Below are 23,319 nucleotides of genomic sequence, written 5' to 3'. Positions count from 1 at the left end.
TTTGCTCAAGAATCAGATGAGGAATTATCTGAAGTCTCGTGGTTTCTGGGGTGATCTTTGTCACTGAGGAGAATAAAAGATCATTTAAAGGGACTGAAATGAACAGTCTTCCTTGGCGTGACAATGCATTAATTGAAGTGCTGGCCAATGCTTTCTTTTGGAAAATTAATATGGTGTTTTATTTTTACTGTGTTTTAAAATAAAAAATTTATTTTGAAAATGAGAAATTCATCTGCTTTTATCAATTATTTTATAATATGTATAATTTTTTTTTGCATTCCAGTCAGGGCAGTTCACAGAAGATATGATTCCTACAGTAGGCTTCAATATGAGAAAAATAACAAAAGGAAACGTTACCATAAAGGTAGGTGTGCATGATTGCATTAATATAGAATGTATAATTAAAAGAGAGAGTGATAAAAATTTGTAATGAAACTGTATGCAAAGTTGTTTTTTTCAGATGATAAAGGACCACCTATCTGTTTTTGTAATTCAGAAATTCTTTTAAAAGCATATAGTTATACATTTCTGTGTTACATTAATATATATTATTTCATGATATCCATGCCAGGTGGAACCTGGCACTCCTTTGGATTAGAAAGGTCATAAAACTCAGAGATACTTGGGGAGCAGCGAACAACCTGGAGGTGCCTCTCTCTTGTACTCCCTCCTCCTTTCTCACAAATCTGGAGCAACTTTTGCAACTTGGTGGAGAGTGCATTTTAGCTCACATTGTGTTAGCTATCAAGAAATAGCACATCTAATCTAAGTCAGTTATCTCTGCACCATCTCTTAGTGCCCCTTTTCTCTCTAGATATGGAGAGATACAGATGCTGCCAGTTTGGTTGTAATTCGTAATGTAGGCATCAAAATACAGAAATCATTAGCATTTAGGCTCTCTCTGATAATAAAGGGAGTCAGATTGATTAGTCTAGCTCAAATTCATAATTTTTGTCTGAAATTAGGTGTAGATTTTTGCTTTTACCTTGACTTTCCCCTTCTTTTCCTTCATTTTCTCTCCTTTCTTGCTCAGTTCTGAAGGTGTTCTTATTCCTTTGGGTTGGCATGACTCTAGTACCTAGAAATGATTTTCTAAAAGCACCTGTAATGTGAAAATAAGCAGTTGTAAGTTATCTATCCGCTCATTTTAAACAGTGAGCAAGTACAGGCTGACAAAAGGGATAACTGACTTCTGTTGCTTGGGAGATGTTAAAGCTGAAGTATAATCATCATCCAAAACCTAAAATGACTGTAGGGATATAGATACTGTGACTGCCTGTCTGTTTCTGGTGTTACTCTCTTGGTATGCTTTTTCAAAATCTCTCATGACTGTAGGGAGTTTCAGCTGAACATTTAAATTGAGTATCTGCTTCTATGTTAAACGGATGTAAGATAATCACTAGATGCACTACAACCACCTGTATATTATAGTGCCTAATAAAGCCAGACTTTTGAAATATATTGAAAAAGATCTAATGTTAGATCCGGTTATTTTCTTGCAGCACTCCAACCCTCTTTCCAGTATGCCCTCTTTGAGATTCACATCAGGGTTGGATGAAGTAACAACTCAATACTATTCATGATTTAACTTGATTTTAATTTCACAGGAAATTTTGGCGGAATATAAAAAATAAATGATGGTGAATATCTAAAAACTGGGTCCACAGTAAAGGCTGTTATGGCTTAAAAATGATGTGGAGTTAAATGTAAAATAAAATAAAATGTGAAATGGAGGAGAATCATTATTGCTGTGATGACCTAAGTTCTATGTCTTCGTAAACAATCAGTATGGTACATGAATACAGCCTGCTTTGAGGGAGAATCTGACCATACTCTTATTACAGAGTAGGTAGAACAGGAAGACAAAGTAGAATTATAGAAGTATTTTTAAGTCTGACATTTCCTGAAGGGTAGATGATTGATAGAAGCCTGACTTTTTTTTTTTTTTTTCTAGTAAAGTTGGTTTTTGTGTATTTGTGGGCTTAAAAAAACAAATCTATTGTGTGATGAGCACTGCAAAAGTCAGTATTGGCTGGTCAAACCTTTTTGAAGAATGTCATCACAGGACACAAAAATATATGATGGCAGTGTCCAATTTAATAAAGTAAATACAAATTATCATACCTTTATCATGTTTTTATTAAAATATATTGTAGCACAAAAAGTAGGAATTACATGAGTAATTTTCTGAAATGTTGATAGAAAACCTTCAAAAGAATTTTTGACTCAAAGAATTTACATAAGTAAGAAATCAGATGTGAGTTGAGAGGTCTAGAAATTGAAGTGTGCAGTGGCTCTCAGTTTTATGGTTTATTCCTAAGGATAAAATTTCTCATTGTTTTTCATGTAGTTCAGTATTAGTCATGTGTGTAGCAAACTCTAATATTTATGTATCTGTGTGTATCCAGGGTTGCCTTTCCCACATGCAGAATCTGGCACTTGCTCTTGTTAAACTTAATGCTGTTGGTGATTATCCAGCTCTCTTAGTTTGTCAAGATCTCTCTTCAAGGCCTCTCTAGCCTCAAGGGAGCCAACAGCTCCTCCCAATTTACTGCTGTCTGCAAACTTACTTAGTATGTATACATTTGAGTCCTACATCCAGATAATTTATGAAAATATTAAAAGAGAACTGGCCCTGAAGTTGAGCCTGCTGAACTCTCTTAGTGATTGGCTTTAAGCTTGATGTAACACCATTTACTGATACCCTTTGGACGTGACCCATCAGCCATTGCGTTATGTTTTTGTCTTGCTGTGTGCTGAATTTTTCTTTTCTGGAAGGATGCTGTGAAAATGAATATCAAAAGTTTTGCTGAAACTCAGAAAGATTACATCAGCTGGTTTCACTTGGTCCACTAGGCTGGTAACCTCATAAAAGGAGATTAAGTTTATTGAACAGGACTTTCCCCTTGTGTTGGCTGTGACCAGTGACTGTGGTGTCTTTCAGGCATTTTTCAGTAACTCCCAGAACAATTTTCCTTCCAAATCTTATCACAATCATTATCTTAGTCAGACATGCTCCCTTTTTTCACTGCCTTGTTTCTTTATGACTTATCCCATTGTGCATACACATGGAAGGTCAGTCTATAAACTCATTCCTCAAAGCAACTGCTCCTGTGAATTCAAGAGAAAGTCGCAGATGTCCAGGAGTGGATGTCAGTGAATGATAGGGAGAAAAAAGAAATACTAGTCTTGAGTGCCTCTGTTAATTAAATGTCTCCCAATAGCCATCTGCTATTGCTGATCAGAGATTTGAACTCTGATGTAGAAAGAACATGCTTAAATGTAATAGCAGCTCGATGCATTCCTGTTTGTCTTCTCTCTAAGGAAAAAGAACACCTTTTAAATCAAAATCAGAGCTTCTAAATAGTTTTTGTTTAGGCTCCAAGTTCTTTCCAAACTGTATTTCTTGTAGAGGGAGGTGAAGTCAGTCCCTTTTCAAAAAATCAAAAATAACCTTTTATCACACCTACTCTTCTGCCTACTTCTGAACCTGAGAATGATGTTCCTTACAGTGAGGACAAACCAGACTTACTTCTGGGAAAACTAAGAGGGAGTCAGATGAGGGTGGTGGAGGTTAAAGGTCACCTTTTACAATCAGCTTAAGTAGATAATAGTGTGAGGCTTTACATTCTACTTTAAACCTATTCATACGCCCTAGTACTCCTTTCTATCTGCACTAGTGATCTCATGGCAAAGCGATACCAGTGTAACTGAGGTAGTTGGAAGCAACCTCTTCAAAGAAAAGCTGGGCAACCTTACTAGTTTGCCCCTGGTCAAGTTATTGAAGTAGTATAGACCCAGCTACTTGATTGCCACTGTGATGTGGGAAAGCAGGGTACAGATGTGCATTTTGGGGGCAATCTGGGTAGACTGTATTAGTTGCAGGGCTCCATATTTAGAGACAGAATGTGGAGAGGAATAAAGCAGTTTTTCAGTTGCTGGGAAAAGTTACATTTTCCTTCATCCTTCCACCCTGACAGCTATAAACTCTTAAGTACAGTTAGCACAGACTATGGCTAGAGAGCTGCCAGAATTATGTGTTCAGTTTGCACACGTAGACTGATTGTGAATTTGTATGATTGTCACAATATTTTTTAAAAATAAATGTTGAATGCTATATTGTTAGAATTTATGAACTTTGAATGATTTTAAACTTTTCTAATCCTTGGAATTAATTCGTAATTCATATTAGCTATAAAAGAGAATTTATGAAAAAGTCAATGGCCATCAATACCGAAAGTCTGATTGATGTGCTAATTGTATAGATTTTCTCCTTCATTATTTACTTCTTATACACAAATGAACTTGTGCTAACTATGACAGCAAATAAAGATAATGTATTTGCAACAGCAACATCAGAGGTACTTGCCTGACAAGTGCAGATGCATCCTAAGGCATTCTTAGTCTCTTAACCATCAATGGCCAATGTCTATGAGAACTAGACCAATGACAGAACTATGATTAATACTGTGATTTGAAGCCACAAATGCAGACTCACAAGAGAAAGCTATTCGTTCTAGTTTAGGAAGTCAAACTGTCTTTAAGTTTTCATTTATTCAGACAGGTAATTTTTTCTTACTGTTCTTTCAGGGATGCAGGAATTTTGTCTTCCTACACGAACTTTCCCTTTGTTTCAGAAGACTAAGTACATTTATAGTGAATCGTAGCATTATAGAATTGCTCAGGTTGGAAAAGACCTTAAAGATCATCAAGTCCAACCACAACCTAACCATACTACCCTAACTCTAACAACCCTCCACTAAATCGTGTTCCTGAACACCACATCCAAACAGTTTTTAAACACAGTCAGGGATGGTGACTCAATCACCTCCCTGGGGAGCCTATTGCAGTGCTTAACAGCCCTTTCTGTAGAGAAGATTTTCCTGATATCCAACCTAAACTTACCCTGACACAACTTAAGGCCATTTCACCTTGTTCTGTCACCAGTGAGAAGAGACCAATCCTGCTCTCGCTGTAAGCACCTTTCAGATATTGAAAGAGAGCAGTAAGGTCTCCCCTCAGCCTCCTTTTCCCCGGACTAAACAGCCCAGTTCTTTCAGTCTCTCCTTCTAGGGCATATTCTCCAAGCCTTGTTTCCCCTCTTTGGACCTGCTCCAGCACCTCCATGTCCTTTCTGTACTGAGGTGCCCAAAACTGAACGCAGCACTCGAGGTGAGGCCTCACCAATACTGAGTACAGGGACAGGATTACTTCCCTAGTCCTGCTCACCACACCATTCCTGATACAGCCAGGATGCCATTGGCCTTCTTGGCCACCTGATCACAGTGCTGGCTCTTATTCAGCTAACTGTCCATGAGTACACGAAGGTCCCTTTCTGTCAGGCAGCTTTCAGCCACTCCTCCCCAACCCTGTGAAAAAAAAAAGACTAACGATTTGTGCCAGAATTGATATTCCAAGATGAACATCATGCAAGCATGTGATGTTTGTGAGTTTCTGTGCAACTGTGTCCAATTCCAAAAGTCATACAATAGGTTTTACAGTACAGTTGGTAAGAATAAAAGGATAATGCTAATGTTATTAAAAATTAACTAGATTTGAAAACAGTATTTAGTTTGGAAACCAGTATGCACAGGAAAATAATTTATCCCAACAAGTTCTAATTGTCTCTCAGCAACAGTAGTATATAGTAAAAAGAGGAGGATAGGGCTGTTCCGTATAAAAGCTTACTTCCTTAAAAGTCTGTCAAGAAGTACTTACAAGTCACTATTCCTGTATTTAGATAAATTGTTAAATCTTACTAATTTCTAGATACAATTTCTAAAAAATTATTTTACTGTGAGAAGAATGACATAATTTGTTGATATGTTGATGACTGGAGAATACTGAGGGGGATGCGTCAGCAACAAAGGATGACTTTTTCTCAAGCACCAAAAGGCTATGATAATACAGCCATCAGCTACTATGAAAGTTCTTGGATAAAGCATCATTTTACTAAACTTGTGAAGTTCTTGAAATGTGGCAGGAGCAATGTTCACGGTATGAAGATAGGTTATTGCACTTCACCTTTTTTGAAGGTCTTGGTATGCTGCATAGAAGAAGAAATTAAAGCTAGTATAAGAGTGAGACTGAGAAGCTATCTGTGTCAAAAAGTCATCAAGGGGAAAAAAAAAGGCATTGCGGAAGACTAGGACTGATCGCTTTAGGAAGAGAAAGTTACGCCACCAAAAAGTGGGTGGTAATAATCCTTCATGTGTTTTTTTGCCATATTTTCATTTAGGCCACTAAGAGGGAAGTACTGTGCGAGTGCAGCATCGTTGTCTGTTTTTTTGACTGCAGTTCTGTCTCGAGATTCTGTACTATTCCAGAAGACAAAAAAAAAAAAAAAGCAGTCTGTTTTCTTACTGTTTTGACAGTCTTTTCCAGAAGCCAGTGGATTTACTCTCGTATTTAGTCTGTCATCCTAGAGTGTAAAAGTATGGTGACTGGCATACTTATATATAAGCATTTATCTGAACCACGTGGAAAGAAAAATACTGATTTATGTTGGCCTAAAGAATAGAGATTGCCAATTTTATGTGGTCTGTAATGTGGCTCGTGTGGTTGAGTGATAAAAATCATAAAGCTCTCAGCTCTAACCATGTACTGCCAAACTTTAGTGTGGCCAAATATTTCATAAAACCTCTCACCTTTTATTTCCAAAACAAAACGGGAGGAAAACAGGAAGTGTTTGAGCAGACACCATTTCGAGTGAAGCTTAGTGGATTTTGGTGAAGCTGTATGATTGAAATAATTTGAGGTTTTAATTCCAAAAAATGTTTATCGTTTGCTGAGTGATTTGATTTTGTGGTATTGCTATGTTTTTGGATCAGCACTTTATTGATACTTCTACTCTAGTGTGGTTTACTGTTCAGTAAGCTAGAGAATAGATAGGACGTTTAACATTTTGAGAGACTCAGAAGACACACATTGCTAACTGTTCTCTGAAATGTTTGTGAAACTCAAACTAACCAACCTTTGATTCTAATGAATCTCAGAATGAGTTCTAGAATAAGAAATAAAAAAAGAAATATTATAACAGAAGAAATGTATACAGAAAAAAGCAACTTCAGTTTTCTTGGTGTTTCAGCATGCTTTAAACTTACTGTCTTAAAGTCGTACCACCAGCTGGTTTCTGCATTCCACTGGGTAGTGCAGCCTGGTGAGAATTCGAGCTGAGGAGGTCGGACTGCAGTTACCCCAGCTGCCACCGCTAGAGGCCAGCCTCTTTCCATGGCAGCCTCTTTCCATGGCAGCTGCAGCCTGGGCAAGTGCCTGAGGGCCAAGCCAGGCATCTTGCTGCTTGCTCTTTGCTCTGATGTGATGGAGAAGGATCCCAGCTCAGCGTGTTCCTCTCTTGCTTCCTTCACTGCTGCATTCCTTCCTTCTCTAAATAGTTGTTTTCAAGTTCTGGCAGATATGCATAATCCTCCTGCTTTTTAATGTTTCATCCTACAATTAAAAAACAGCTGCTCCTAGATCATCTCATGTGTTGTGCTGTAATACAACCCTGTGACTGTACTGCTGATACAGCTCCAGCAGATTCTCTGCAAGTACTGGAGTATTCCAGTTTGGGTCCATTTGAAAAGGCCATGCTCTCTCTGGTCCAATGTCAAATCAATCAGGATCACATCACATTAGAAAGTCCAGTCACTAGTCAGTGACTAGAGGGGGTGTTTAACATCTTCATTGATGTCTCACAGGACAGATTGCAGCCTGTGCAAGTTTGCCAGTGCCGCCAAACTGAGCAGAGCAATAGATACACCATGTGGCTGTTCCATCGTGTAAAAGGATCTCAGCAGGGTGGAGAAATGGGTTGACAGGAGCCTGAAGCACTTCAACGAAGGGAAGTCCCGAGTCTGCATCTGGGGAGAAACAACCCCAGGCACCAGGACATGCTGGGGATCAGCCAACTGGAAAGCAGCTTTGTGGAAAAGGACATGGGGGTCCTGTAGTCATCATCTTGACCGTGAATCAGCAGTGTGTCTTCACCACAAAGAAGGCCAGTGGTTCATGAACTACATGAGGAGAAATATTGCCAAGAGGGCGAGGAAGGGGAAACCTTCATCTCCTCTGCATTGGTGAAGCCATGCCTGGACTACAGTGTGTAGTTCTCAGTCAACCAGTACTAGTGGGATGTGAAACTGCTGGAGTCCAGTGAAGAGCAGGGAAAATATTAAATCACCATCCTATCAGAGAATTCTTGGAGGCTGTGTGTGCTCGGTTGTGTACAGAAAGTAATGTGAGTTAGGGTCATGTATTTGGCAGAAAGGTCTTCAGTGGCTGGGTGAATGCATGGGACCAGAAGCCAGAGTCCTCAAATATCTCACTAGCCATTCAAAGTAACTGTTAGGACTCCTAAAAATGAGAACAGTTGATCTCAAGGAGCTGACTCAATTGTCTAAACCAGTCTGGTGCTCTGAGATGAACCAGGCATTTACCCAAATATCTCTAAATAATTGTTTCTTAAAATTTGGTGTTCCACGAAGAGTGTTCTTCAGTATACCTTGTTTTATGCTATGCACTTTCACTCTCAGAGTTAAAAAAAGCTTCTAGAATGATTTGTCATCATCATAGATTGAGCTGCTTTGTTCTTCTGTGTCTGACAGCCATAAAGAACAATACTCATTTTTCTGTTCTTGGGAAACGTTATAATAATCTACGGGATTATCTCCTATTTTGTGTTGGTGTATTTGGTTCCTTCTGCCTGAATATGGCTGTTGAACTTGTGCGTGTTAAATCTCAGCTGCTGTATTTCAGACCATCTCTCAAGCTGGTCCATGTAATTTAGGATTCTGATCTTCTTTTATCCATTCCCAGCTTGAAGTTTTCTGTAACTTATATAAACATATATTCTATTCCAACATACTGTTGGGATGCCTGTGGACCACAAATGCTGCCTCTGATTAGTTCTCTCCTCAGCAGCTTTGCCTCATTGATGCATGCTGAGATTCTGTCATAATTGCTCATTCCAGAGGTAAAAGAGCAAGGGGGAAAGACAGTGGGAGTTCAGTGGAGTTAAAGCTGGCATCGGAGAATGTCCTATTGTTGTCTGGTCTACCAGTGTTAGAGTAAGTTTTCCCAGCATATGCTCTGTTGCACATCCCACTAGTTTTTGCTACTGAGCACGTACTCATTTTGCTTTCATGGTTGTATGTTCCTCAAGAACAAGTAAAATTAATAATTACTGCAGTAGTTATCGATCGGCTGTTAGGGGCTAGCAATGACCTTGTCTCTGATCTCCTTGCTATCGGTCTTCCAAATGCAGGTTCTGCTCATACCTTATGATTTCTGTATGCTGACCTTCACCCGAATCTCTTGGATTTTGATGTCTGGAGTCTGGTTTGTGATCCTGTGAGGATTGTTCATGACCACACACCTTTAATAAAAGCTTTCTGCCTGGCAGAGGACACAATTTTTAGGCCAGGATGGTTTGGCTTCTTGTGTTTAGAAATGTGTTACATCTTCATTAAGGGGGCTGCTGTCTTATTTCTAAACCTAAGCTCCCCGGTGCATTCCTGCCTTAGAACACATGTAAGCAGCACTAAATTCAGTAAATAGTTGCTAAGTACAGACTTTGCTTTCGTGTCCTATTTAAAGTCCATCAGATGTCCTATTTAAAGTCCGTCAGACGTCGTGCCTTGTGTCTCTTCAGCCATTTTGTGCTGCAGGTCTGCTTCTAGTTCTCCGCTGACAATGCAGTGCCATGATTAAAATAATTATGAATGGTGTGAACTGTGCATACAGTACATTTTTTTTCTGCCTGGCATGACTAAAATAAATTACCTAATTGCAAAAATGTTAAAAAGTGGGCATTATCACCAGGGAGGGGTGACCTCAGGGTTCTTTGAAGGACCAAGGCTGTTTTCAGAGAACAGGGTGTTCTGGGAAGTATTGCCTGCAGAAACTGTAGCCGTGTGCCTTTTTTTTTCAGCTGTAAGGCAACTGTTAAGATGTTTGCAAAATACGAAGTAGTAGACAGATGCTAACTACAATTAATGGAACTGTGAGTGTGTTCTCACTTCCATAATGAGCTACATGGTTAGTATTCTACAAGGAAGGCTCTATTCTTTTGTAACCACAAGGCAATTTATTAAAAAGTGTACTTGATTTAGCTCTTTTTATTCTTCCCATTTATTAGACAAAAAAAGGAGAATGTTACTGAGTGAACATTCTGCTCTAGAATAGGTGACTGTTCAGGATTTGTCTCCCCTAACCTTGGCCAGGTGAAAAGGAAGAAGCCAACTGGAGCCATTTGCCTAAACTCAGTAGAAGGCAGTGGGTGCTTTGCAACAATGGTTCACCTGATAGGTGAGGTGGGTAAGACAGATGACATCTTTTTCTGCCTTAGGTGCCCTCAGGGAGCTTCAGATTGTTAGTAACTTGGATGAGATGCCTACATTTTAGGTGGCTGAAATTGCAGAAAATGAATTCCCTGCTTTCCAGTTACTCTTCGCCCTTTCACAGTGAGTTAGCTATGAATGCTGTCACTGTGCTTGCTTTATATGTGTGAGCTCTTTAAGTCACGTGTCAGTATACCTGGATTTGTCTATGTACAACATGTTGCTGAATGTTCATGCTACCTTATTCTGCCCAAATATTTTTCTGTATTTAGATCTTTCTCATCTATATGTTTAGATTAGGTTTTATGGCTGATAGTTTCTGACTACATCCAATCAGAAAAATATATTTCTATGTTCAGGTACTTATAGTGTCAGATTCAGCTTGCAAATTAGGATGGTTCAATGCCATCAACTTCATATCTGCATGAAGATTAAGCTCTTTTAATATTGAAAGAAACTCTAGTCACTACTGGCAAGCCTAGAGTGAAATACTGTCATCCCAAAGAAAACATTGTTTCTGGTCAGTTGAATAGCTGAACAGCTGTCAGCCTACAGTGAGGTCTTAAGTACTGTGCCCATGCATTAACATAAAGACAGAAATAGTGTCACTGTACTCATCTCTGTCTGCAAGAGAAATCCCACCCAGCATGTTGGGGAAAAAAAAAAAACTGTGAAAAACTGGCATTTAGAAAATACTACTTATCCTTTCCTGCAACTTTGTCAATAACTGTCAAATTTTCCCACAATATAAGCTAATTATAAGAAACACAGCTGGAGTGTTAATGAGTCTCCCCATAACAGAAAAACTTTTGAAAACCTTTGAATGTAATCCGTAACTGCATTTTTTCTCAACTGTCGTGATACACCTCTCTGCAAAAGGAAAATATTTGTTCTTAAACATAGCGGATATCTGCAGTCTTAGTGAGGAGCCTTAAAGCTGTATGAACAAGAGAGATACCCAGAGAGTCTCCTGTTCTAAAATAGGCTGACTGAACACGTAATTGTAAGGATTGTGGTAAAAGGCCATTCTGAAGTACAGTGATTAATCTTGTTTACAAATTAAAACGTTTCTTTATGAGAGTATAGACTTGCAAGCATGGTAGGAATTACTGTTCTACAGATGTAGATGGGAACAAAAGAAGTGGTGATTTACAAAATGTTACAGGAATAGGAATACAGAAATACATAGAAATGAGATTTAGCCTAAAGAACAATTTAAGACGTTAATCTGACAATGGCACTGGATATCAGAGAAACTTCTTATCTGTTTTAGACATTCTGTAGGCATTTTGTGCTTAACATCAGCTGATCTGTGCATAAAACTACCTATTATATGTTGTGAAAATTTTATTCCTGAGGGATCAACAAAAACTATGGGAGAATTTGAAGTCCAGTCTCACTGTGTCATCAAGACACAGTGAACTTTTCTTTTTACAGCTAACTTGATATTCTGTTGGTAGGGTGTAGTCTCCTTCCTCTCCCAGAATGTTTTACATGCAAAAATAAGTAACATACAAAGCATACAGAGCTCATGCATGAAAACATCTGTAATGCCAGCACATCTCTTTTTCCTTAATGTAAGAATGCCTCTTATAGTTCTGTCTGTTTGATTTACAGTGAAAATGGTTTAGGGCAGAGATTCAATATAGTAAAGAGTATGAGAAAGTTACTCCTAGCAACATTTTAATTTCATAAATAAGGAGATAATTACTTCATCAGTTTATTTCCATTTTCTGATTAAGGTGATTATAACGTAATGCAATGATAGAAGCTTGGTTTGCACATGCCGTTAAGAGCACCTCATGTCCTTCGTGTTGTACTTTTAATGAATAACTGTAAGGCTTGTGAGGGAAACTAACTGGAAATGACTTATCTTTCTGTTGTTTCAAGGTGACTCTTTCTCCTAATGAGAGTAACACTTGTTCAGCGGTGTGATTTAATACATTATACATACAGTATATCATCAAACAAGGACAGAACCAGTATTTCATTATCTTGTATTTGTTTTGTGATTAGTCCAGGCCGCATCTTCTTCTGGATTTTTCTGGCTACCAGGAATAATGGCAATCAGTCTCCAGAAATCTAATCTTATTACTGGCCTTCCCTATCCTTTTGCCCCCCCTTCTTTTCTCCTCTGATATACCAAGAAAGTAATTTGTTTTTTTTCTCCAGACACACAGATGTCACCAGATGGCTACAGTTAGTTTCAAGGTCCTGAAGAGTTATTGGAGTAATTAGTGTTAATGAGAGGTTTGTCATCTAACTATAATATTGAACAGGGTACTCATCTCTTTCAAGCTTTAAAAATAAAAGGTTTATTTTATTAAGACTTCTGAAACAGCATCTCAGATGTCAGTGCAGATCATAATTGATATCCAGTTCATATTCAGAAGTTCACCCAACTCTCTTTAATGTGTAAAATTCTTAATCTTATAAGAGGGATCAAAGACAATATACATTTATGTGATATACTAATGTTATGCCAAGAGGAGTGGTTAGATTGTCAGTCATGGAATGTGATCTATGGACTGTGGAAGGAAAAATACAGTCCACATTAATTGAAAAAGTCCTTAATCCAAGGGTATATTGTCTTTTTTATATTGTCACAGCAGCTTTAATGTGTTTTGATTTAGAAAGCATAAATGTGAAAGCGACTCCTAAGGAAATTTGGAAGGCATAAACTTTTGCTTCTATGCATATTACTTGCAAATTCAGTATAGGCTGTAATGGAACATATAACTTTGATAGCTAAATCATTTGAAATAAGGGGTAAGTCCTTCGTATAGGAACAAATCCACTCCTTTTATTTTTCAGTATTCATCAATATTTTAATAGGGATGTTGCATGGAATACAACTTAGATGTTGCAGCCGTTAGATGTAGCTGCAGCAGCTGCATCAACATGTAGTCCTTGCATCCACAATTGTTCCTTTCCCTGCAATTTTGATCTTGGATCTCTGAAGCTGTTTATTTGAATCCACCAAAAATACTGATTTTTTTGCAAGCAAAGGAGAAGTAATTCCTGTATAGAAGAATAATGTGCTAGCCCTTTGATGACAAAGAATTCACTGTGATTGTCCAATATTAACAGTAGGCATAAGCATTTGCAGGATTGGAGCTTTATAAAATCCCAAGCAGGATTTAGGTTTCCTTTTCTTAAGATTCATGTATTAATCACTTCAGGCCTACCTTACCGTGCTGTTTGTTTTCTGGTCCTAATCAGCTAATTCCTGTGCCTTTTATGAACACCTAATGAACAAATGGGAGAGCTGAGGTCCTGGAGTTCCCTGTGGTATGCAGTCCTTTACGTGGACTGGCTCTACTCTCTGACCAAGTCTTTATTAGTATCCTTCTTTATCCCACTGAAGGCTTGATGTATTCTTATCTCAGGTCTCCCAAGCCCCATAAAAAATGCACCTCCATAAATGTTTTCATTCAAGTAAACCATTTTTTGTGGATTGTGGACCATGTATTTAAACAATTCAGACATTTTTATTTTTTATTTTTTTTGCTATTAATGGAAAAGTGCAGAAGTGTCCTGGTATACATTGGGAACTGTTTTAGTCACAGGACCGATTTACTCGTTGACTGGAAGGAGCTGAGAATATTATTTTCTTGAGGCAGTGTAAACACAATATGCATGTTGCATGGAAGAGTTCTTTTGTTACACTCTTTTCTGTTAGTGCTGTATAGTTCAAAAAGAGTTTTGGGCTTGGTTTGTTTTTATCTTTTCCAGGTATGGGACATTGGAGGGCAGCCAAGATTTCGAAGCATGTGGGAGCGTTACTGCAGGGGAGTCAATGCAGTTGTGTAAGTTTTTTTTTTTAATATTAAAATACATAATATTTTTAACATTAAAATACAGATATGCTTGCACTCCTGTCCATCTCCATCATTTACCATTTCTTAATTGTGCTGCTGTTCTCTTATGGTCAGATGTTTAACTGAGCTTGGTGATAACACAAAAACAAGAAGGAAGCATAAGATATGCAGCAGCCTTCTTTTTGGAAACTGGCTACTACGTTAGCATAAAGCAGAATTTAAGAAAAAAATACTTGGATTTTACTAGTGAGTTACTTGACTTACTGCATTAGAGTGTCTTGTCTTGACTTCTCTGACATCTGGATGAAAGATACACGTTATGCAGCTGACAGAAAATTATTTCCTATGCTTGTAATATTCTTGTTGATTCCTAGCACTTGATATAGGTACTGATAGAAGTGTATTTAATAGAGTCAGTTCTCTCCATCCATTTATCCATTACTCTTCACTACTTTGCTGATGTTAGATTTTTGAATTGAAAAAAATATTGCTGCTAGAAACAGATGCTTCTAGAAAAGTCTGTAATAGGATGCTTAAGTCTGTCAGACCATTCAGTGAGAGGACCCAACACAATACAAGTAATGTGTTTTATACATCCTGTGTTCCAGATATATAAGAAATTGTATGTTTCAGTTTTGTGTCTTCCAGTATTAAAAAATGCAGGGTTTATACAAATGAGGAGTGGTTTAATGCTGTTGGCATTGTGAACACATTTGTCACATTATACAGAAGTTTTAATGCAGCTTTCTGCAAGTGAAGGACAATACCATAAGTATCTATTTTCCCATTGCAGTTACATGGTGGATGCAGCAGACTTGGAAAAAGTAGAAGCATCAAAGAATGAGCTGCACAGTTTGATAGATAAACCGCAATTGCATGGAATTCCAGTACGTATTTTGATTTTTATTGTCCCTATCGGACCGTAGATGATGTAGTCTTAAATCCTTGTGAATGTGTTCTCTTGAACTCTAGAAAATACTAGCTTAAATGTGATGCAGCCTTGATACAACTTTGTAATATTTTTTCACAGCACTTAGCATCTTATCAGAGCTGCAGTGTGTACATTTCTAGTCTAAAGGTCAGAAGAGATTTGGAACAAATTCATTTTCACATTATCAGAAAATAATTATTTCCAGACAGTCCCCTTGTCAATTGGGTTTAAACCTCTGACCTAAATATGTTTGTGGCAGTATCTTAAGACATGTGAGATTTGTCTTTTGTCAGATGCTAACATAGTCACCTCTGCTTCCAGAGATTGTGAAGAACTTGACTTTTTCTATCTTGACTTCTATTTCCTGACTGTATGGGGCTGCTGAATCACGGCCTGAACCTTTGATTGATCACCTGAGGCGAGCAATGAGTCAGCCATGGGAGCACATGTGAAGGCAATTCACCTGTGCTGCAGGAAGGGGTGGAGCCTGGCTCCACCTCTCCTAGACCCATTTAAGAGCTGACTGCCGGTGGGGAAGGATCTCTCTCTGGAGATCCGCTCCATCAGGAGTTCATCTTGCGAGCCCAGGACAGGGTGAGTGATTTTCTCTTATTTCTCCAATATAAATTCTATTAGCCAAGCTCCTGGATATATATCTATACCATCTGTATATCCATTGATTAAACACCTGACTGTTTGGATTTTCAAAATAAAAATGTTTGAAAAAATGCAAAATTATATTGGTTCTCAAGTATGAGGTGTCAAATCATAATCCTGATGAAATTCTGCTGAGGAATTATGGAGTTAGAGACTAATGTTGTTCAAAAATGAGGTTGAACCCCGTGACAAGGCTTGGAACTACGTAGTCTATAAAGTCCCTTCCAACCCAAGACATTCTGTGATTCTTTTTATTCAGTGATTCATTGAAATGTAATCTGTCATTTGAGACATGATATAAATCAATCTAGCATTGACCTTAGTGCTGACATCACCAAATGAGTTATTACGTTTGATCATAAGAAAGAAACTAATAATACTTAAACATTAGGGAGGACTTACTGACAGCTTAATGGCTTTTGCTTCAACCCTCTTTGCGTGCGTGTGGATGCTCAGCCCAGTAATAACGCTTGAAGTCATCTGAGGAGGAGTGGACAGAAAGTTCACATGAAGTCATTGAGAGAATAAAGTTAGGCAAATGCATTTATATGAGAGTTTTTCAAGTGATTCTTAATCTTTATTATAAAGTTTGCTATTATTCTGTTTTTATGTGTTAGTTAAATATTGAACAAATACTACAGAAATCTACAGTCATGGTGGGTGATATCGTTCTTCTGTACTGTCTGTATGGACTGTTCTAATTTTCACTATCCCTTCCTCGACAGAATAGGTCACTATCAAAACTACCTAATTAAATTCCTTTGCTTTTATATCTTATGATACCACATTTCATTTGCCCAGTTTGGCCAGCATGGTTCAGTAATGTACTTTTTACTTATTTTTATTTCATAGATAGTCACTAGTATTGAACGTTTTCCAGTTTATTTTAACTAGGCTTTGGCATTATAAATTTTAAGATAACTTTATTAATCTGAGAGTGTAAATAATAGGTTTCTTTGTGTTCCAGTTGCATGGGAATTAATGAGACAATCATTTATTTGTCTGGGAATTGAAACACATCTGTAAAACAGTGATGCAACTATAATTAAAAAAACCTTTGTTGCTTACTTTATCTTAGAATGTACTCAAACCATTCATCTGACTTTAACTTGTACTTGAGGCTTTAAGTCTGAGCATCTGTTTAGTAAATTTTCTGCATTTCTCAGACTTCATTTTTTTTAATTATTGCTGTTTGCATTTTTTTATAATGGGTGTTCAAAGGGGAGGGAAAGGAATCAGTCATTTAGCTGGGGTAAGGGTGAGCTGTGGTTTGGTTACCTGATTAGTATACCTACGTTATACCTACATTAAGAACTAGGGAAGCTGAACTGTAGAGAGAATTAAGTGGTTTTGAGGATTCAACATTTACTGCTGGGGTCATACATTTGATCTGGTCCTGTAGATTGTCTACTGGTGGCTTGAGTGCAGTGATACATGCTGTCTTCCAAGTTTGTTTCATGCTAAAGGAGTCCATGTAGGGAACTTCTGATACTGATGCATTCATAAATGATTGAACATATTCAGTTTTCAGAGGATACGTACCTGGCTGAGAAGGATGTTTCCAGGCTGCTCACACAGACATTGGTCAATCTGAATATGTCAGCTATTGCACTGTATGTATATATATATATATATATATTTTGGTTACAAGATCCTAAATATTGGCAATAGGTGACAAAATACAGAAATAAACTGTTATTGCCCATGGATTAATATAAATATGAATTATTTCTTTCAGGTATTAGTCCTTGGAAATAAAAGAGACCTCCCAGGTGCACTGGATGAAAAGCAGTTAATTGAGAAATTGTAAGTAGCTGGTCAGTGTAAAAAGCTAAAACACTATGAAATAAGATATATAAGAGAAAGTCCTTGGTAGTCTGTGGCAATAGTGAGCTGTAAGAGATTCCATTTTGCATTCTCAGATACTCCATTTCAGGTGCTCCTGGCAGTTGAAATAGCAATCTAGGCTGATAGCTGACTGCAGGAGATTTGAACCTCTCTTGGTTATTATTTCAGTTGTGCAGAGTTGTTTCAGATAATCTTGTTCTCCCATCGCTGAAGGTAGAACTGCTAGAGATAGTAATAGGATCACTTCCCAAAGTACTTTGTAGTGGCAGTTTAGTGCTCAAATGGCACTACAACAGAATCTTTTCAAACTATTGTCTATAATGTGAGCAATTTGGATATTTTTGACATGTATCCTAAGCATATATTCATGTATAACTGAAATTGACTTAAACTGTTGCATTGCAAAGGTAATTTTAAATGAACTACACAATTTTGTAAAAATGGATGGTATAGCAATAATTTTGTAGAATACATTTTTGTATCTCAGATCACCTAATTTTAATCAGTAGGAAGTGAAGCAAAGCTTTCTGTTTAGAAGGAGTCCAAAGGCTGAGCAATGGAGAATTAGGGAACAGGATCACAAAATATTTGAAAGAAATCACTGGAGATCATCTAGTTGAGGTCCTCTACTCAAATTGGGCCTCTAAGAGCTCATTATGAGGACCATTTCCACGTAATGCTTTGAATATCTCCAAGAAGGAGGAGTACACAACCTTTCTGAGCAACCTGTTCCAGTGCTCAGTTACCCTTAGAATAAAATGGTTTCCAGATGTTCAGATGGAATGTCTTGTGCTTCTATTTGTGCCTGTTGCCTCTTGTCCCGTCACTCAATCCCACTGAAAAGAACCTGGCTTCATATTGTTTACAACCTCCTTTCAGTTATTTGTACACATTGATAAGATTCCCTGCCCTCCCTAAGCCTTATGTTCCTCAGGCTGAACAGCCTTGACTTTCTCAGCTTTTCCTCATAGGAGAGATGCTCCAGTTAATAATTTTGTAGTCTGTTTTTTGGAGTCTCTCCAGTGGCTCTATGTCTTTCTCCTACTTGCAGCACCAGAGCCAAACACAGGGCTCCAGATTTGACCTCATCAGTGTATAATAGAGGGAAACGGTCACCTCCCTTGACCTATTCGCAACACTACACCTAACATAGTCCAGGGTATCGTTGGCTTTCTTTGTGTAAGGGTGCATTGCTGATTCCTGTTCAGCTTGAACTTCCCAGTGCTTTTCTGCAAAACTTTAGACTCTTCTCAGTGCTTCTACTTGCCATCTGTTCCATGAGCATCATCTGTTTCCTGCATGTTCCTCTCACTTGTGTGAGGATAAACAAATGAAAAAATAGAGAGGTGTTTGGAAATGCTGAGGAGGAATAGGGAGATTCCCATAATGAAACTGAAGTAAATTAAGAAACAGTATCTTCCTAACTGTAGAGGCGACCTTTTGGTAGGAATCAGATCTATTACCTTTGTGTATGATGTAATAAGCTTTCTGAAGAATAATGCTGAATACTGTTGCTTGATTGTGAGTGTTAATAGAGCTAAAAGTTTTGAACAAGGTGAACACTAAAACAAGTACTGTTATTCAGCGCAGACTGTTACTGTCAGCTCATTGAATTCTGCTTTTTTATTATTCATTATTACATTAACTTAATGAGAAACTTAAATGTTTGAAATCACTTTATAACCTTAATGTCTTTATAATTAAAAAAATAATAATTTAATGTGCTATGGCATATTTTAAAAATTTAATGTATGAGGGTAGAATTAAACCCAGTGAATAAAATGCAGGAAAATTCTGTTGCCCTTTTTTGTGATGTTAAAATGTTTTTTTTGTTCTGTAGAAACCTTTCAGCTATTCAAGACAGAGAAATCTGTTGCTATTCTATTTCCTGTAAAGAGAAGGATAACATCGGTAAGCTTCTTCTTCTTTTAGCCTCATCTTGTATACTTTGGATCAGATGTTGAGAAACATTAATGAGATTTGAATATTTAGCACCCACATGTGCTTGAAAATATCAAATTACTTTGAAAGACTTTGTTGGAAAACCACCTTCAGTGGTGTATCTTTTAATATATAATGATATGTAATTTAAAAATCACTTGTAGGGTGATTCACTTCCTAAGAAGTTGAGAAATAAATTTGGCAAGGGTCTTGGAAAAGTGGGTTTAAAAATGAAATGGACTCAACCCCTCAGAAAGACTGTGCTACTTTTGAAAGAAATAGTAACTGTGTATGAAGGCCTTCCAATTATTAGGTGGTACTTAATAAATTTTAATAAGTGTTTCTCTCCATATGTGATCTTTCTTTTAAAGCAGACCTTATATGCACATGACTATAGGCTGTTCCTCAAATAGAGTGACGACTGCTTTTGTCCTACTGAAGACATGCTAAAATTTACTCCTAAGTCTGTTGGGAACCTGTAAAAGCCACATGAAATTGTCTCATATTTAGCCTTTGCTTTTTGCCCTTCTCAGTCTTTCTTCTTTTCTTCACTTACCTCTTCCTGTCTTCTGTCATGTTCTCCCCTTTCCTCTCTGTCCTGTGGAGACAGTTGAGCTCACTTGGCCACTGCAGTGAGCAGGAGGGAAGGTACGGTAGGCCAGCCCTGGCTGCCATCTTCCTTGTGCAGTGCTGAGATATGTGGTGCTCACTGGGACACGTACAACCTGGTAGATACTTCTAGCTGCTTCTTGAGGAAAGCAGGCTCGTTGGAAGAGCTGGTCAGCTCTGTAGGACTCAGCTGAGTGAGACAGTGGGAGTGAAAATTGGAGAATTTTCAGGAGGGAAAATTTTCTCTTTGGGCAGGGAGAACCAGGTAGTGGAGGTAGTGAGGTGACTATGCTATCATACCTGATCTTCAGAGAGTAAGGGAGATTTCAGCCAACTGCAGGAATGTATTAGGCAATGTCAGGCAGACCACTCATCTGTTCCCTTGGATGTGGTGTGTTGGCTTTGGGTGCACTGGTTTGAAGGGGACCAGACCTGGTTTTGCTCCAGCTTGGGTTGTAACCATTATTTCTTAGTAAGGGGAATGCACAGAATGTATTGTTAAACTTGGGAAGAGTTGGCTTAGGGAATCTGCAGAAGTGAAGGACAGACTGAGTTGGAGGCAGGCCTAAATTAGCAACAAAGTGAAGAAAGTAAAATACAGCATAGGCAAGAAAAAACTGAGAGTGGAGGACACCAGAAACTGGATGGCTCCAGAAATTACATGGCTCCCAGTTAAGTAAGCACGGGTTTGTTCAAAACTCGCAATATATTCCCCGGTTCACCTCAATACCATCTTCGCCTTCAAGTTTTATAAATGTGGTGTCTAATCCTCATCAAATCATTAAGGCTTCAGTGGGGGATCTCAAAGTGATAATGTATCTGGAAACTGTATCAGGCAGCATTATTTCTGGAAGCATTCTGGAGAAAATAGGTTTTAATCTTAGTTCATTTATGTGAATGGCTGTGAGGAAATAAGCATGCGAAAAAAATTATGCTCAAATTTGCAAATGGGAAACTAATGAAAAGAATGATCGCTTACTTGTGAGAGTCCTGAAAGTAGAGATAAGGAAAAAAAAAAAAAAAAAAGCAAAAAAATCCAAGTCCTGGGTTGAGAATCAGTCAAGTATCTTCCAGTGTAACATTGTGCCTAGGAAAGCTGATTTGGTTTCTGAATATTTGCAGAGGAAAATTTAAAAAAAAAAAAAGTGGATGGTGTATATCATGTGCATTTGGAATTGCATGAGCATTACTGGAACACAGTGTTCATTCTGTGCCATTTTTTGAGGAAGACCTGGGAAACTGAAAAGAGGTTGAGCAATAACCTGGAGAGATCAAAGAACTAGCAGATATCATTTATGATGAAAAACTGTAATGAAAACGTATTTAGCTTATTAAAATGATGAAAATACAATTCTGTTAAGAAGAAGAGTGGGAGCTGTCCTTTTGCTCCACATTTATGATTGATGTCAATGCAGTTGAATGAGAGTCATTTTTCAGTGCAAACTGTAACCTAACTAACGAGCCTCATCAAGGGGTGTCTGTTTGAGGCTGTCAATTTCTGTGTCCTCAGAGATTGGTGAAGATTAGTACATAGTTATTAGCTTTGGATGCTCTGGGATGCTTTTGTCTGCCTCAGTGCCTAAGCTGATCTTCCTGGAGTGCCATTTAGAATTTAGCACAAATAGGGCGAAAAATTTAAAATTGAGGGCTATGGTTGTTCCCGCCTCCTGGCATCCTTCCTACCACCCTAATAGATGTTACTGCCTTGAGGCAAAAACAACTGATCTGCTCATGAATCAGTTTGTAAACTGCTGCGGTCTTCAGCCCAGTGCATAAGTTAGTATCAGGAGGGGGATCAATTTCAGCTGTCAAATTTTGCTCCAGTGTTCCATGTCTTTCAGAGACCTTGGGCTCCTAGAGTCTACTTAAATGGCTTCTTAATGCCTTGTCAGATGCCTGCCCTTCTCTTTTCTTTTGGTCATGTTTTTCTGCCTTTGTTCTCATACTGCATTTCATTCCAGTCTGGATTTTAGAGTACCTTCTATGGTCATTTTAGATCTTTGCTTTTCCAACAGTTCTTTATCTGTAATACAGAAAATTTGATGCCAATCATCGTATTTTTAGAAATATAAAAATGCACATAATTTAGAAACAAAAGCAACAGAAGAACTCTGCAGTCTTGAGTGCTCAGTGTTTAATTAGGTACGAATGAAGGCCTGTGATTACTGAGTTTTCTTTATTTGCTGTTTTTTTTTTTTAATTTGTATTAACCTGCTTGTGCTGTGCTGTCCCTCTAAGCTCTGCAGACAGACTGTTGAGTTTTTCATTTTGTTTTGTCTATCCTGGCAGACATAACGTTGCAATGGCTTATTCAGCACTCCAAATCAAGACACTGTTGAAGAAAACTTGCTGAAGATAACTCTTCTTTCCCAATCACTCTGACTCCTATCAGCTATATACAACTGAAAAGATAAAAGAATACAGCTGCATACTACCAGGACTCACTTTGATCATATTTGTTAATAGAAATAAAACTAAACTATAGCTTGTCTCTCCATTCCGTTTCTGTTTTTTTTTGTTTGTTTTTGTTATTTGTTTTTTTTAATAAATACAGATATTTGTTTGCCTAGATGAAATTCCTGAACGCCTTAATACAGGATGGAAAGAAATGGTGCTTTTGGGGGCTGAGATGTTTGAGTTTATGCATGTGAATTGTCAAACAGTGTTTTTTGTTCGGTTATTTTTTTCTAATTTTAAAATGAATAAACTGCACAGTGGAAACAGATATGACTTTTTTGTTTTGTTTTTTTTTTGAAGGTGTCATTTAATTATTCAAACAGAATGTTTCTCCTATTAACACCTGTAGTTAAATAATCAATTAGAACCGTATTTAAAAGCTGCTTAGTTGTCAAAATGCTGTTAATCAGAGCACTTTCAAATACTGTGATGGGTGAGAAGTTATTTCCAAAGTTATGTATCTGTAGTTATCTAGTATTTCCAGTCACAAAAATGATCCATCTGAATATTCCTTGGGAAGTGAAAACAAAATAAATTCCAGGCAATCTTATATTCTCTTGGGAAGAGAAAGATTCAAGGGGTTCAGTGGAAGTTTTTGCTTCTCAGAGAGGGAAGAGTGCATACAGCAGGTGAGAGTATGCAGTGTTTTTCTTTATGGACCAACTGATGTTATTGCTCCCAAACTTATTTTATTTCCAAGCATTTGTACTGTGCT

General features: G+C 37.8%; 1 protein-coding gene across 1 annotated transcript; it reads left to right on the top strand.

The window, feature by feature from the left end:
- The first annotated feature begins 260 nt into the window (after window positions 1–260).
- LOC100541646 (ADP-ribosylation factor-like protein 8A) lies at window positions 261–22,872 on the top strand. The gene is made up of 6 exons (XM_010706277.2): window positions 261–364; window positions 14,076–14,149; window positions 14,955–15,048; window positions 17,488–17,555; window positions 19,438–19,508; window positions 22,437–22,872. Exons 1-6 carry the CDS (start codon window positions 305–307, stop codon window positions 22,484–22,486), a joined length of 417 nt encoding a protein of 138 aa, XP_010704579.1. The 5' UTR covers window positions 261–304; the 3' UTR covers window positions 22,487–22,872.
- The last annotated feature ends 447 nt before the right edge of the window (window positions 22,873–23,319 follow it).

Source organism: Meleagris gallopavo, chromosome 1, assembly GCF_000146605.3.
Source record: "Meleagris gallopavo isolate NT-WF06-2002-E0010 breed Aviagen turkey brand Nicholas breeding stock chromosome 1, Turkey_5.1, whole genome shotgun sequence".
Lineage (NCBI taxonomy): Eukaryota > Metazoa > Chordata > Aves > Galliformes > Phasianidae > Meleagris > Meleagris gallopavo.
Note: the sequence above shows the minus strand (reverse complement) of the source record. Positions and strands in the feature narration are given on the sequence as shown.

Coding starts and splice junctions, on each gene's coding strand:
- LOC100541646 (XM_010706277.2), top strand. CDS start 305: ATGATTCCTACAGTAGGCTTCAATATGAGAAAAATAACAAAAGGAAAC. Junction 14,150..14,954: donor AGGGGAGTCAATGCAGTTGT/GTAAGTTTTTTT, acceptor TTCCCATTGCAG/TTACATGGTGGATGCAGCAG. Junction 19,509..22,436: donor TAAAGAGAAGGATAACATCG/GTAAGCTTCTTC, acceptor CTATCCTGGCAG/ACATAACGTTGCAATGGCTT.